We start from the raw sequence: 17,104 nt of genomic DNA on the forward strand, positions 1-17,104 counted from the left end.
CGCCGGCGGGGCCCTGAGGCGAGCGAGCGCGGCGGCGGGCGCCCCGAGCTCGGCTCCTCCGCGGGAGGAAGCGAGGCTGGGGCCGAGGCTGGAGAAGCCGCCCCGCGGCCTCTCGCGGAGCTTCGTTCTCGGTTCCGGGTACGGGGCGTTGGCGTGGCTTTGGCGGGCCGTCTCCCAGCGGGAGAGCCGGCGTTGTTGCCCTGGGGCAGCCACCTGTCACTCTGTAAGGGATTTTGCTTGTAGTGGGAGCAAACGCGTGAGGAAGTTCGTGAGGGTCGCAGTGGGACGCCGTTTCAAACACGGTTGTTTACATTAGTCCGACGGTGTAAAACTCTAACGTTTTGTGAGCCCTGACTAATGTAGGATGGAATTGTAGCTGATATACAGAACTCGTAATGGTAAATCGTAGTTTACGTTGTAGATTATACAGTTTAGTTAGTGTAGAAATTCCTGTATCGAAAGAGTGTTTTTTACAAAAATAACTGCCAGCTTTCGTTGATGTCAGTGTGATTAACTGGCAGGGATATGTTCCTTATCCTTGTGTGCGTACTGCTGTGCTTTGGGTCTTGTGTTCTTTCTGTCAGTTGCAAGCTGCCAAGCTCCACTCTGTAGCGCTTAAAACTTTTTCATCGGTTGGAATTGGCTAAGGAGGGTCTTCTGCGTGGAGACTGGCATAACTGCGTTGATGCTTGAGGTCCTGTTTCAGTGTGCTCTTCTCTTCCTGCTCGCTGCTTGTTTCATCAGGGTGTTACACATAATCATATTTGTTGTCTGAAGATGAGAATTAATATGTGGAATAGCCCTACAGGGGACGACATGGAGTACTGCATCGAGGATTATGAAATAAAGTAATGTTTTATTATTAAAAGAATTAGTTTTGCTTTTCTGCCACTTGATAGAGCTCCATATGGTGGCTTCTCAGCATCAGAGGTGACTTCTGTTTGCTTGGACTCTTTTAAACAGGGAGTATGCTTCCTTTTGTGCTTCTGTCCTTGCTTGTTGCCTCTCTTTCCAGGTTTTTCTCTCCAAAATACTTCTGTTGCTGTTTGTTTTCTATATATGGTTTAGGTCCCTGCCTGTAAGAGAAACATACAGAGAGAGAATGAATGAAGAGCAAAGCTGACAACCATTTTTGTTAAAACTATTTTTTCAGGGTAACTTATTTTTAATTCCTTCTCTTCCATCCTGTTTAATATTTCTCTGGTCAGGGGAGTGTATTGACTGGCAGTAGCAGACGGAGGTGGCTTGATTCAGCTAACCTTTTTGTAATTCAGGTTATATCAAATATGGGAAATTCAGTATTTCTGAGACTCTGAGCAAGTTGCTGTTAATGTTTGTATGGTGGAATTAATGACTTTAATAAGTTCTGTGATTATTTTACTATGAACACGAAAGACTGGGGGAGGGTGAGGAATAGAGCACAGCTTTGAAAGGAATATTCCAGCATTCCTCTGCCAAAACAGTTAATTTTTGTATTCATGTATGTGGGGACAATTCCTAAAACATTCTACTGTTTTCTGAAGATGTGGTACCAAGGAGAGATTTGCACTTTTAAGAAGGAAACAACTTTAGTGCTGCTTTAGTTTTAGGTGTCGGTATGGTCTTAATTATTTGCTGTTAATGCCTTCATTATAAGCATATTGGGTCTCATATCAAGGAGTGCTCTTCCTCTCAAAATCAAGAGTCTGGAAGAATGGTTATTTACATCTTCATTTTCAGCAACATCTTCACTGGAAGGATCAGCTGCTCTAGTGATTATTAGATTCCACCAGTGTTTCTGACCTGATAAAACCTATGGTCACGGGTATGTCTGAACAAAACTGCTAGCTTCCCTGCCCCCGGAACTAATATAAACTACACTTTTCAAAGAACTGGTTTCTTAATAGAGTAAGTTCTGCATCTATGCTAGGAATTAGACTAGGCTATGGTAAGAGTTCTGTTTGTAGTTATTTGTAGCTATAAAACTTTCAGACAGGCTTGAGGGGTTTTCCTTATATACCTGTCTACTTAATATTCTCTTCTCTTGGGTTTTCAGCATAAGGCTGTGACTAGTCTTTATCACTCATGCATAGGCTTTTAACTGGGATAAGTTTTCTGTAAATCTTTTACTGAAGCAGGCTGCAGGAATAGAAAACAGTAAAAGATACAGATGTTGAGAAGGTGCTCAAAGGTGAAAAAATGGAAGAAGCTTAAGAGGAGCAATTCTATATGCATTCATATTTCTAACATAGGAAGTGCTGGTAGCTAATGGAAAGGAGACAATCTAGAGAATAATCTGGATAAAATAGTGATGTTCAACTAAACAATGAATCCACTGTGGTTAGGCTTTTTTTTTTTTTTTTTTAAAGCAAATTATTCTTTGGTTTACTGGTCTGTTACTTACAGTGCTAGAAGTAATGTCTGTTTCATATAGCTCTTGAAACTCTACAAGAAGATTGCTGTAGCTGGACATTGTGTAGACTCAGGCTCATTTTACTTCCCTAAAGCAGATCAGTTGGAAGGCAGCATTGCAGGAAAAACTTGGAAAGGGGTGCTGACTATTGAAGTACTTGAAGGAATTTTGGTACAGAAGGCATGAAACAAAGGCACAGCCACTTTGTTAGACTGGAAGAAGTAATAAACTGGCAAGGTAATAAAAATAGGTTTGATACATGAATAGGTGAAATATTTTAGTAAACCCTGTTTTTTAACAGTAAACTTGTATTTTACCTTTTTTTTTCTAGAAAAGCTGTGTGGATTGCTGTAGAACTAGCACATTTATCGCATCAGAAAATATGCAAGTGAGAAATTACTTTTTAATATAGAAAGATAAAAACTTAATTTAGAAAATACTATGTTTGAAAGATAAAATCCTTCTCCAAGTTCCTCATATTGGAACTTCCTGAAGAATTTGTATGAAGCCAAGGAATTATTGTTTCTGGTATTTCAAATGGGAAAACTTCTTTGCAGGTGGCCAAGTTAGATTATGTATATGCAATAAAGAAGCAAAAAAGGGGAAGGAGCTAATTTTTCTCCCTCCCCACTTCCCTTTCTGATGTCTTATTTGCAGGTAAGCTTGTGGAAGGTTACTAAGGTCTAACTAAAGTGTATGAAAGGGCTGAACACAACATGTACAAAGTTAGTTGTTCAGTCTAGAACCTTATTTTTCACACCTTATGGATTCTACTCAACAGTGCTGTAGGAAATGACTGGTTTGTTGTGTGACTAAATATTGAAGTTGAGACTTGCTTTCTGCTTTAAAACACAAGCTGTAAATACTTCACCTGGCCAATATTCTATAACTCTTTATGGTGAAAAGTTGCAAGGATTAACTTGCTTAGCACATTCTTCTGAAAAGGAAGTGTTACATTTGATGTTTAGTTCTTTAGTAATCTTGCAAGAATCTAATTTACAGTTCTTGACTGTGCTGTCCAACCTTTGTACATTGCTGCCACCTCTGTGTGGCTGCTTCTCTGCTCTTCACCCCAAGCTGTTCTCTTTACCTCCTAGAATTGCTAGCAAGGAGCGTAGTATAGGAAGTCCTTTTGTGTTTGTTAGCATGAGCCCCCATCCATGCTGCGCAACACCTCTTAATATTGGTGTGCTTCATGAGATAACTGATGGTGTAGAATGTGATCTAGACTATTGCGATTACAGATGGCTTTTGTTTTCTTGTGAGCTAGCCTGGATCTGTTTGTGTGAAATGAATTCTCAATGGCTTGTTTACATATATAGCTATTTGGGCCATAGGCTGACTTTAGGTTCTTAGAGATTTTTGTGGTTTCCTGTTTCTGATCTGTTTTGAGGCTTGGGGTGGGGGGAAGAAGGTGGTGGAAAGAGGCCTTAAATAGTCTGCCCCTGAGGGTGCTTGGAACTTATGCTTTGCTTAGCAGTAGAGGAGGTTAGAGGGTAACTGGCCGATATGCAGGTTCTTACAAATCTTCATTAGCTTTAATCCCTACCTGAATTTGGAATTAGAATCCTGGAAGTTAGTGGCAGGACATACCACCCTATGTGTAAGGTTGTCAAATTTAGAAAAAGGCATTTGCATTAACTAAAATGTTTGGGTCAACATTGCTCTGTGTGCGAGAAATTAATTTCTGTAGAAACAAAATCAGTCATGTGTATAAAATACCTTTATTTGCTAAATGAAGAATCAAAACAATCTAACAATGTAGAGGTGACCTCTGTGCTTCCAAATCCTTGAGCCTGTTGATTCTATTTTTGCTGATATAACATGAATCTGATTTCCTAATTACTCATTATGGATAAACTGTGTTGTAGATTTATTGCAGAAAGTAAGGAACTGGTGGTAAGTGACCAGTTCAGTTATGAAGGGTGTGGAGTGTCAGAGCTGAGCTTTGTTTCTAGTGTTTTGAGATTATTTTATATGAACAATACAGTGTGTCTCCCCAAACTCTAAAACAGTTCTTTGTATACTGTGAACTTTGTGAAGATGTACATCCAGAAAGCTTAAGAAGAAGGGACAATTGATTTTGATTCTTCTTCAAAGTTAATCTTCTTGATTATGTTTTGAACGTATGTTTTGAAGGACTTGTATCTACCAAAATTGATTTTGAACATGAGGCAAACAACTGCCAGCTAGATACTAGAGTCTTTTTTAACAACCTGCTTGTGCCTTACAGTAGTACAAAGAAAAGTCCCTGAAAAAAAACTATCTTACTGATCAGATTCTCACAGGTTATTAGAGCATGGCATTATGTCAGGCTTAGCTAGGGCTTTATATAAATTTCCTCTGAAATAATAACTGTATCTTATGATGATTTATTACAAGTATTTTCAACATTACCTTCATATTACTGTAATTTCTCTTTAAATTGTATTAGGACTGTTAACATATCAAGCAGACTACATTAACTTGAGTTCTTTTCATACTTCTGTTTCCCACTATTGCAAAGGTCCCACCCAGTTTAGGTAGAATAGTGTCTTTGAAGGGTTACCTGCTCCAAGCTTTCCTCTTCCATTAACACAATCTTTATTCTTGAAATGTATTACCAGGACATTATTTTTAAAGTAGTCTTTCTTTTCTTTTAAATGATGGTCATTTCTATCAAGATACTTTAAGAGATTTTTTTTCGGGGGGGGAGGAGGAGGGGAACAGTTTTATGCAGTGCTTCAATGAATGCTTACCTTCCAGCATTTGAGAGGTTTCAAATGACACTGCACATGAAGGTGAGCATAGTTGTTTTGGTGGATCAGAACCTAGACTTCTTTATATCAGTTAGCATGGCAGCCTGTTCAAACAACAACAAAGTCCTCCTTTTATACGACTGATGGCTTTTGAAACTTGCATCGTTTATTCATAAAAATGGTCTATTAAGCAACAGATTTTTCATGTAGCAACTTTTGAGATCAAAAAATTTCACTCTGCATAGATGTATGACTTTTTTGCAAAACCAAGTTGTGTTAAAATAGCTTTTATAATTGAAATACGAGATTTCAATCTGCTCTTTTAAATCTTGTAATCAGTAACCATTTTTGAAGGTTGATCAAAGTATAGATTTTCACAAATTGTTTCACTTCAGACTGTTTTGCTGACTGTAATGGTCAGTTTCTTCAAGACATGTGGAGTTGATGGGCAATTTGTTGGGTTATGAGCTAGATCTTAAGTTCTCTACAATAATCTTTGCATACCATTTGACGATGAGGTTTGAAAGAGTGCTGATGCAGCTCTAGACAACAAAATGCAAACCACTGTGCTACAGAAGATTAATGTTTGATGTTAATGCTTTTTTAATATGTACAAATAACTAATACTTGGAGTAGGGTTTGTTTACTGCAGTTTGAAGAAAATGGTTTACTATGATCTTCAGAGAACTTCTCTGTAGAAAAATAACATCCTGTTGTCCTGGGAAAATATCTTTGGCATCTTTGTAACCTAGTACAGTTTTTAATAAGTACCTCGTTTGCTTTTTGGAGAGGAGTGTTTGTTCTTAGAAATGCCTCTGGCTTTTATTTGTTATGATTTTGTGTTAGACATTTGAATTATCTGCCTTATGAAAGGTTGAACAAGATCTGTCATTTCAATATAAACTTCACTTGTGGTATGTTGAAGATTAACCAGCTTGTTTAATTAACTGCTTTGTATAGTACCTAAAAACAGGAGGGTTTTTTTACGAATGCCTTAATACCACCCCTTTTGATCAGATTTTTTTTTACTAGGTTTTTTTAATGCTGTGTTTTGCACTCTGCTGCACAGAGATAAGTCATTAAAGTATGACTTAATATTTTCATCCCAGAGAAGACTAGGTATTTGCCAATGTAGTGTTCAGTTACATTTTTTTTTTTCTAATATATTCCTTCTTTTCAATGAATGAATGTTGAGTGTGGTTCTTTAAAATCTCTGGCATTTTTTTCCTCAGATTTCAGAATCTGAAAGCATACTTCCAAGTCTGGTTTCCTTACTGTTCCGGTGTAGTGGTATTCCTTCTTGACCAGGGAGATATGTAATCTATCAAGCTGAAAGTGTGAGCAGAGTACATATTTTTAAATACCTCCCAATTACTATGGTGTGTTAATTTTTTTAATATGGCTGTATGTATTTGAGTGTCAAAGTTAACCTGTTAGGTGAGTGAACAGTTTACTAGTTGTGTAATGCATTCAGGAGCACTGCTGAGGCTCGGCTTAATCTGAGTTTTGTCTCATCCATTACATGCTTGATTTTATGTTATAATGATGAGACAGTCTGGCAGCATCTATTGACACTTTTTAAGGCATATGAATGGATTTTCTCTTTTTTAGGTAAATATTTTAATTCCTTAAAGGTAATAATAATGTTGGCAAATAGATGTATTATTAAATACTTTAAATTATCTGACAAACTTCTAAGCATATATAAATGGAGACTGCCATGCAACGGAGTTTCATAAATTATTCAGTATATTGTTTCTCCCTGTATACACACATATGTACAACCGGTTAATAGAAAGGGGATGCTGTTGGTCACTTAGCAGAAAGTCTGGCAGTCCATTTTTAGACAGAAGTCCAGAGCATAAGTAGACATGAGCATATAAGGTATGAGAATTGATGTTTACTGCAGTTTATGAAGGCACACCATCTATTATTTTTCTGGGTTGCCTTCATTCACAGCAGTCGCTTTGATGTAGCAGAGTACACAGTTTATGAAAGGGAAACTGGTGTTGAATATTGACAGGGATCATGTGATAGTCATTACGCTTCCTGCAAATCAGTCCTGGATGGGATTGGTATGTAATGGCAAGTGCCACCTGTGCTGTGCTCTCTGCCCTGGAAGGTGAGGCTTTTAGTTGGATTTTGTTATTCTGAATCAGTGTTTCTTTGTATCTTATGTTTCTTGTAGCTGAGCTACCCTGCTTTTGCCTGCATTCTCTTTTTAGGTACTATGAGGAATAGTTTGAGGACATATATTCAGGCCCATCTTAGTATATGACCTGATGAGTTGCTTTTTTTCTTTTGGAATATGCTGGAACTTCCAGGGTGTACTGCACTCTAGCCTTTGAAGTGGAGGCTGTCACAAATAGGTATTGGAGAACCTGGAGAAGGTAAACATTTTCATTGTGGGATGTGAGGGGGGAGGAGGCCAATGGGAAAGCTGTGCATAATATCTGTTAATTGCCCTTTTTTATGCTCTTTTACAGATACAAGATGTGTGTCAGATGCAGTTGCTGCATCTTTGTCAACCCTCTGAAACACCAGTGTGCCATGAAAAGAATATATTAAATATAACTGCCTAGATGTTAATTTGTTCCCTTTGCATTTTTCAGATAAATCCTTAGGAGACCCCAGGTTGTCAATGTTTAAGTTATAAGCAATACAAAATAAATTTCAATTTCAGAATTTTTGGCTTGTATGACAATATCAAAATAATTTATAAAACCTCTCAGGTCAAGCCTTATCTATCTTAAACTGTCTTTAGCAGAATGTCAGTATTGATAAATAGTAGCAAGTCAGCTTTGTCTCTAAAACTACAAAACACCTGTCCAATGAACACAATTACTTTCTTTCAGTGTGGAATAAAGGCCTTTATTCCTCCTTAATAGCACAGATAAATAGATGGACTCCATATTTTTACTTGAAGCAAGTATATTAATTCAGACATTGAATCTTAGATTCATAGATTTTGGAAGATCTTTCTGTTTCTGTATCAAAGGGCTATGTTTGGCACAGATGTAAAAGCTGTGGTTGGATCCTATGACATGTGGGGAGGGTATCTTATCCTGTATCATGTAGTATCTGTTTTGAAAGCCTCTCAAATTCTATTTGCAAGTGAAAAGGTTAATTCATAGATATCCTAGAGTGCTGCTATGTTGCTTTCTGAATCCTATAATTTCTTAAGCAGACTTTGCTGATGTAGGACATACATGTTTGTATTGATTTATCTTCATGATGGTCTGTGAAATACTTATCATAATTTAGTCTTAGGACATACATCATGCAGTAATTCTTATATCCAGTAAGACTTGTGTTGAATTGCAGGCGATCATAATTTTCGGAGTTCTGTGTTCTCTGATACCGCAAGGCTAAAAGAGTCAGATCCTTTAATGAACACAGATTTCAGGAGCTTAATCTAGTCAGGTGATTAGATGTTTTTCCAGGAGTTCAGTGTCTTGATTTTCTCCTGAAACTGGTTTGTTTTGGTTTTCTCCTTAATGTTTGCACAGTACTAGTGGCAGTAAGGCTTTGCTTTTCCTATTTGATGCTTTTTAGTTCTGTATATTCAGGTATGGACTAGCTTAAGTTCTTTGTCCACTTGTTTCCCACTGTTATGCCTAAGTTCTTGGACCATATTTTAATTTGTAGTAGTGTTTTGGTAGAAACAAAAATAAAGTCTCACTGATTTGTCTAATTTACCAAAAGCTGTGGGTTGCTTTGAGTAAGAGATATACTTTTTTGCCAAACGGTGTGTGGCCTTTCCCCCCCCCCCCGCCCAAGTCTTTAAATTTATGCAGTTATTCTTTTTCTTTCAGCCTTTTTGGTTTAAGAGTCAATTCAGTTGTGAACTGGAAGAGATCCTTCTTTGGGGATGACTATTAATTATAAGTTGTTTAAGAATTTAACCAATTTTACTTAAAACGTGTCCTATATTCGTTTTCCTCAACAGTAGTCTGTATTTCAGATGTTATATAATGCCAAGTCAAATGTTTTATGGATGTCTATCTGCATTATTTCATTTAGTAGACCTGTGATGCATTTTACCATAAAAAACATTCGTAAGAGGCTTGTGCCAATGTTCTAGCTTATGCAGTCTCATCAGCATTGTTTATAATCAAAACAAATATACCAGTTGAGGTATAGACCTCGTGTTGCTTTGTGTAAATAATACTCTCTGTTAGCAAGGTATGCTTCCAAAAAAATTGGCCTTATAGGTAAGTGGATGGAAGAGCTTTTCTGATTGTGTCTGCCCTATGTCTTAATGCAGCTAGAGATTCAATAATACAGTCAGCAGTTAACACTGAGTCTGCTGACTGTATTACTGTCAGGCAAGTGATAGGTTAGGACCCTGTTCACTGATTTTCTTCATAACAGAAATGAGATCTTGGTAGTAGAGTTTCAGTGATAGCAAATATGTTCTCAGTCATCTTCAAGGTTCAGTATCATGTCAGTTAGGATAGAAGTAAAAGATACTGGAAGCTTCAGAAGGCCCCGTCTTTAGAAGTATTTTTTGCAATACTGTATCAGCATACTTGCAGTACTGTAGAACTGTATCAGCAAAGTAGTGTTGCAGATTTTGCAGTGGGAAAAAGCTAGTAGAGATGCAGTTGTTGTGGTTGTACTTGCTTTAGAGCAGTGTGGTATTTGATGCATATGATGTGCTTAGGTATATTAAAAGTTGTGGTGGTAGTGCTGTTGTCAAAATGCTGAATTGCAAAAAGGATTCCAAAAAGTATAGGTCCTTTTAGATAGCTGGGAGCTTTGCCTGTGACTGGCTTTTCAGACAAAGGGGAGTGAGGAAAGTATAAAAGGAAAAATGTAGTGATATCTAATGGGCTTTTTGCACTGATTCAAGTTTTCTTCTCTTAAGGTTTATTTCTACTGTTTGCAGACAAGAGGGGAAAAGAACAATATAAGGACTGATTTCATATGGCATGTAAATAAAAGGAAGCCTGTTTCTAGTGATTTAGTGAAAATTAGTTAATGAAGATTTTGATATGTCTGTTGATCTATAATTCCACTTAACCTTCAGCAGATTTGTTATTTTCTTCCTTACTAGGGTTTTCAAACTCACAGTATGTTGCACTAAGAAGGAAACAATTTTTATATGGAAGTAAATTAGAAACAGCACCCTGAAGAGCTTGGTAAAGTAGGTAGTGTTAGGGACTAGTTTTTTAAAAGCAGAGGTAGAATGATTAGATTAGTGGTTACCAGTGTGGTCCATGGTGATCCATGATGTGCAGTAGGTAAGTGTGTTGTCACTGTGTGAGGGTCTGTGCTTTCATTGGCTTGCCAGCTGAGAAATGTTAGTAATTGCTGGAAGGAGAGCATCTTCATGGTTCTGAGAACTGCAGATGCAGTTTAGAAGGTTTTTGAATTCTTCAGTGATTGACTTCATATCTCACTAAAAAAGTCTGTATCTAGCAGAAGCAGAATCTTAAACCTGATTTTTGCAAGAGTGGCTATACAAGGTTAACTGGATGAACTAGCCTGTGTCCTGTCTCTGGTGTATGTGAAGACATATATGTAGAAACATGTATAGTCTCTGCAGACGTGTTTTTTTGGAGTCTTTCAAAATAAAACTGAGGAGGTAAATAGTACAGGACACAAAATACTATACAAGAATGTGGAGTGTGGAAAGACAAGTGTAGGAGTGACCTTCTCTATAAATGGTGAGGTGCAACATGCCTAGTTGCATAGTTCTGTCATTTCTTAGGTAACTGATACTTTAAATCTATTGCATCTTCCTCTGTCTGTCTTGTTCTTAATCTTGACTTTCCTTTGAGAAAGTCAGGGGACTAAATGACGTTATACCTTGGCTGGAAATAATGATCTCTTCCTACAAAGCCCTTTACTCCCGTCTCTTCTTCCCTTATGACTTTTCTATACTTGATATTCATTGTGACTTAGTTTCAGATACTATGCAAGGAAATACACTGGGTCCAACATCTTTTTTCCCCCTTTTTCTCAGTGCTCTCTGGTGCTTTTGTGGTGTGGTTTTTTTCTTGTTTGTTTTTTCAAGGTGATCTTGCTAGCTGCAGAATCTAATCGGATCCCCCACAGTGTTGCTGCTTTATTTACCTGTAAACCCTCAGTTGCTCTAGAATAGCCTGACTGGAACCACCAGTTCATCATTTAAATCCTGATACTTAGTCTGTGTGCATGTGTTTTTTATTTACTATATTTCAATTAATGGGATATTTCTTATATTGGCATCACTTAGGTTGTTGAGCAGTCATCCTTGTGTCAGCCTTGCTGCCCTCTTGATAAGAAAGAGTACAAGCTTTTTTTAATTCTAGCTACTATGTATCTTTATACAGGCTGCTGTTTGCATAGCTGTCTGAAGGAAAGGTGATTCAGCTGGGCTATGAGAATGTTAGGGACAATAACTAGTCTGGGGAAGCTAAAATATCTGCATGGAAGGCGTAAAAGGAACTGTGACCTACAGCACACATAATACTTCAGTGTGTATGTCCTGTTTTCATAATAGCATCAATATAGTTTCTCCTCTTCAAAGGGAAGAATGCTGCATAACTGATTCTGAGTAGGGGTATATACTGCTCCTTCAGGGAGTTAGTGAACTTTTCAAAAAGCAAAGTTCTCCCATCTGTCTCCCAAGTCTTCCCCCAGGCTCACCCCCCTTCTGTCCTCACAAAAGCTGTACAAAATGTAGCAAATGGCTATCGTTATAGGCAAATTCCTCGTTAGTCTCTGCTGTATCACAAAACTCAGACAAAGGTCTAATAGAAGAAGGTGTTACCTGTTCTTGATTTGCTGCGCTATTGGTGTAGTCATAGTTCTTGGAAAAAGCCCTAAGAAGCAATAGAGATCCTGGGGCAAGTAGGCTGCACTCAGACTGGAAAGGGAATCTTCCCTTATGCTCCTTGGAAGATATTGTTTAGAGTAGTTGCTTAATAATAGTTAATTTTCAATCTTGTGGAAATTGATATTTATACATGAATTATGGAGAGTGGAGAAAATGGAGTTTTTAGCTGTACTCTTTTTGATCTTGTTACCTTCATCTCAATTTAGAAAGTATACGTTTGCATGCTTAGAAATAAGTTGGTGTCAAGTTGTTCTGTAATGCCACTAAATGTGTAAGTAAAGTGTATTTCTGAATTGTATCTTAGTTTTGAACGAAGTTTAGCAGTAAATAAAGGCTGCTTTTCCCTACTGCATAGAGCACGGCTAAGTGAGTAATTACTAATTGGGGAGTTAGGTGCTTTAAGCCCATATGCATGATTGAATGCAAGTCCAATTCCCTTTTAAAGTGATTTCTGATAGAAATGCAGAAAATTGTTCTGAATCAAATTGAAGTTCATGAGATAAAAAATTATTTTTGTCAGAAGTAATGTTTATTTGAATATCAACATGAGGTATGTTACAGACTAGGTCAGGGTTGTACAATACATCTGTTTTGAGGTTAGGAGATTTTCCTTAAGTCATAGGTTCATTCTGCTGCATGTATGTTAGAACACTGAGATTAAAAAATAATATTCAGGCATGGTGTTAATTTTCTTAAATATTCCCTGTTTGCATACCATTTCATTTTTTATTATCAGAAGTAGTTCACCAGAGCTCTCCTATTGTCTGTGTTTTCTGGCCACTTTCAAGTAAAACATTTGGAGCAGACACCTGACAGACTAATGGAGGTATATTGCCAACAGGGAGAGAAAGCAGCTTGACAAGTTTCTTTGCTCTTACTTGGAAAAATTGATAAAAGGATACTAAATGATGATTCGCTTTGTATATTACAAGAATCAGTATTTGGAGTGTATCTTCTTGTACTTGCTGTTTTCTGGGCTATATCTGGTTCTTTGTTCTGGAATTGGGAATCTCTTTAAGTGACCATATTACAACTTAAATAGTGTAATCTCCCTTGTTTTAAAAGGTCATGGACCAGAGCATTCTTCAAAAAAGTATTAGATATTGCTGATTATTAAACCCTCCAGCTGATCTGTCTTTTGTATGTTGTTCTCTCTTCTTTCTGTACTTCCCCAATGTGTATTAAAGAGAAATACTACTGGAGAAAGTGAATTTCCAAGTAAAAATGTAGGAATGTATCCTTTGTCTCCATTGACGTTTTCTTGCTTTACTTGTTCATTTACAGTTCATTGTAACTTGGATCTCTAAACTAATGTTACTTGTGAATATAGGTGTTCACTGCATAACTGGATAATTCTTTTAGTTTCAGGGAAACTACTACTTGTTAAGATTGGACAGATGGCTCTGTCTCTAAGCACAAAATAAAGTTTAAAGATCATGTTATTCATAGGAGAATATACCGTGAAATTTGATACCTTGGTGTTAGGGAGCATTTTTTTGAGTTTGGAAAAAAGCATTCTTGAATTTAAAGTGTCCAGACTTTTGACTTATGGCTATACATGTGTGTGCAACATGACCTAAAACAGAGTTGTTAAACAAACTAATAGCTGCTATTTCCAAAATAAATACTGATGTTCCCTCCTAAAGACATTTTAATGATAACCCTTTCAAATAGGACTTTATCTGATGCTTCTACAGATATAAAGTGCAAATGCGTGTGGTTTGAAGGTATGGTTTCATTTCTCTTTTCAGTATGATGCTGTTCCAATCCAGTCTAGCGTGGTGTTGTGCTCCTGTTCATCCCCATCAATGGTGAGGAACCAAGCAGATTCCAGCACTCCATCTGTCATTTCCACCTGTGGCAGCAGACAGGGATCTAACATGGAGGGTACTGCTGCTGAATCAAGATCTAGTTCAAACTCCTTGCAGCAACATACAGGACAGCAGCCTCCACAGCCTCGAAAGAAACGACCCGATGACTTCAAATTTGGGAAAATTCTGGGTGAAGGATCTTTTTCAACGGTAACTTTACTTTTTGTAACAAGTGCCAAATATCTTGGATAAACTTCAAAATTTGTTGTGCAAGTAATATTGCTGAGATTTAAATGTGGAGAGAACAGCTTGAAGAGTAAATGAGAGGGACATAGTGCTTTTAAGTTTAACTATTAAAATTAAGTGTGGCACTAAATACAGGTGCTGATTTTTCAAGTACCTTTTAAACTCATCAGAAGTTCCATTACATCCTGATGACTTGATACTTGGATTTTTAGGAGGCATTGCTTTCTAATTTAAGTTTGATAGCATAATGGCTTATGTTAAAATTTTATGATATAAAGGATTGGAACTGGGCTAGGAGTTTGTCATGGTAAGAACTTCTGTGCAATGTCCTGTCTGTGGCAGGAGCTACTGCCAGATGCTTAGGGAAGAAAGTAAGAACAGTGACGCTTTTCCAATATTCTTTCTCAGCCTCTAGTGTCATGGCCCTCAAGGACTTCATGAGCCACAGTTAGTGTCTCTGTATTTAGTAGCCTTAAATGGATTCTTTCTAACTTACTTCTCACATCCATGGCCTTGCACAAGAATGAATTACTTAAGTGTTATCATAAAGAACCCATGAAGCAATTAATACTTCCATTTGATGCTTTTGTAGTTGCCCCATTGTAAGACAATAAGTAGTATTTCTGTATGTTTTTCACATCTTTCACTTGTCATTTATTGTATATACCTTTTGGTTGTTGATCTCTAAATGTTGGGTTTTTCTGGTTCTTCCTATACGATCTACTGTGGTGTTTAGGAAGCAGGCCTCTAGTAGTCATCAGGAGTAATTTGCACTTAAATACATAGTTTGCAACTTGCAAGTTTCCCTAAAGAATGCAGCAGAGTTGCTGCCTCTTGGGTATAGCAGAATACTCTGCTTCAGTGAGAAACTTTTAATTTCTGGTTGTGGCCTCTGAAAGTTAGCACCATGTTCCTTGTAAACAGAGAAATTCATAGGGCCTAGCCCAGACTTTGAATAAACTTCTGTTCCAGCATTCTGCTACCTGTTCACTGGTAGATGTTTTTTTGGTCCCAAGTCTTGGGACTAAATGCATTTAGGTGGGCAGCAGGAGAGAGACTGAATACTGTGAAAACGTTAATCCATACGTAGCCTTATTCTTTTGAGTTTTACAAGAAAAATTTCAGTTACCATAATCATCTGGGCCTCAGATAGTGCTAGAGAGAGCATGTTTGGGAGTTAGTTCTTCCCACCTGTCACCTTGTTTGTCAGCCTTAGCAGTTCTGGTCCATTATTGCAGTGCTATGACTTTAGAAACTGATCAATAGTTTTAGGGATGCCTTTCATAATGTTCCACAGGAGGTGCTTGGTTATGCTCTTTCCATGGCCACTGAACAGGTTACAAACTGTTGCTGGAGGGGACTTAACAGTACTTGCTTATTATTATTTTTAAAATATAATGTCCAGTCCTGTCTTCAGCAGCTGGACTTTTTTAATTTAAAAACATTAAGCTCAGAATAATGACTGTAGCCTTCAGCCTATAGACTGCATCCTTCAAGAAGGAAACTTGCTTGCTGCTCTTACAGAATCACAGAAGGATTGAGGTTGCAAGGGAACTCTGGAGGTGAGCTCATCCAACCCCTGGTCAAGCAGGACCACCTAGAGCCAGTTGGCCAGGACTGCATCTGGACAGCTTTTGAGTATCTCCAAGGATGGAGATTCTCCAACCTCCCTGGGCAACCTGTGCCAGTGCTTGGTCACCCTCACAGTAAAAAAGTGTTTCCTGATGTTCAAATGGAACCTCCTGTGTTTCAGTTTGGCCCACTGCTGAAAAGAGCCTGACTCCATCTTCTTTACACTTCCCTTTCGGATATTTATATACATTGGTGAGGTTTCCCCTGCGCCTTTTCTTCTCTAGGCTGAACAATCCCATCTCTCTCAGCCTTTCCTCAAATGAGAGATTCTTCACTCTGTTTTACTGGGGAGCCCAGAACAGGACACAGTACTCTAGGTGTGATCTTCCCAGTGCTAAATAGAGGGGAAGGATCACCTCCACCAGCATGCTGGCAACATTCCTCCTAATGCAGCCGCCTTTGTGACAAGGGCACATTGCTGACTCATCTGCTGCCTAGGTCCTTTTCTGCAAAGCTGCTTTCCAGCCCATCAGCCCACAGCATATACTGGTTCTTGAGATTGTTCCTCCCCGGGGGGAGGAGGAGTTTGTGGTTCAAAAAAGGGAACTGCATGAGATTACTGCCTGCCCATTTCTCCAGTCTGTTGAGGTTCCTCTGGATGGCAGCACAATCCTCTGATGTATCAACACCAGAGCTCTTGATCTGTGGGGCATGCATCTTCATGTTCTTATCAAAACATTTTGTTAAAAATGTATGCTTTGTTCTTATTAAACATGGTTGTAGATTCAGAGGTCTGATTGTACTCCCGAAGATCTTCACCAATATTCTGACTGAAAGGTGTTCATCTCAAAAAGCATGGGCCTTCATATGACTATGCCTCCAATGACAGCTTCAGATTAAAAAAAAAATAATTAAAAAAAAAAAATCATTTACTCAGGGTCATAATATATTCCGTTTTCTTGGACTTCTATTAAACTACCACAAACTCTACCTGCTGCCAGTGCTGTATTTCAAATTCAGCAGAGATGCACATGATCTGGCCTCAGGGCATTTTTCTTCAGAGCATTCTGCGATTTTGCGGGACCTTCTTCTGCAGCTGTTAACTGTTCTTGGACCCATGCTTGATATTGACAGATACACAAATGCAGGGCCTTCTAGTTGTTGCTCTGCTCTTTTAAAGTAATGAAAATCTACTTGCTATGTAGACAGCTTCAAGGTCTTCTCAGAATAATACCTGTTATGTGGTGGCAGAATTATAATTCTCATGTTTGGGTAAGCATGTTGTCCTGCTCACCACCTTCTATATTGCTGGTACATTTCCCACCCCACCCCCTTCCTTGGTTTTGTCTCCACCTATAAATGAGGCTTCATTCTCTTAAAAAGAGGAGGAGCTTTAAGGAAGGGTGAGTGTCTAACCGAAACCAGTTCTTAAATGCAGACATAATGTCTGACAGTCTGAAGTATTTGTTCAAGTTTAGAGTTGAGATTGGCCATGATGTCAGCCAATTACGTTGGCAGT

At 38.1% G+C, this 17,104-nt stretch overlaps 1 protein-coding gene across 7 annotated transcripts in view; it reads left to right on the forward strand.

Moving 5' to 3' along the window:
• The window catches only part of PDPK1 (3-phosphoinositide dependent protein kinase 1), a 35,590-nt gene that overhangs the window by 667 nt on the left and 17,819 nt on the right, over positions 1–17,104 (forward strand). For 3 of the 7 annotated variants that reach the window (XR_774547.1, XM_010570537.1, XM_010570532.1), the window contains exon 2: positions 13,708–13,977. Coding sequence is in view for 6 of the 7 variants with exons in the window: in XM_010570532.1 (XP_010568834.1) it covers positions 13,708–13,977 (270 nt within the window). In the remaining variant the exon portion in view is untranslated. Of the gene's footprint in view, positions 1–142; positions 224–6,362; positions 6,468–7,240; positions 7,521–7,616; positions 7,765–12,713; positions 12,783–13,707; positions 13,978–17,104 lie in introns of those variants that run through there. The other 4 variants (XM_010570535.1, XM_010570534.1, XM_010570538.1 and 1 more) reach the window with 4 other exon arrangements.

Source organism: Haliaeetus leucocephalus, unplaced genomic scaffold, assembly GCF_000737465.1.
Source record: "Haliaeetus leucocephalus isolate CR32 unplaced genomic scaffold, Haliaeetus_leucocephalus-4.0 Scaffold295, whole genome shotgun sequence".
NCBI lineage: Eukaryota > Metazoa > Chordata > Aves > Accipitriformes > Accipitridae > Haliaeetus > Haliaeetus leucocephalus.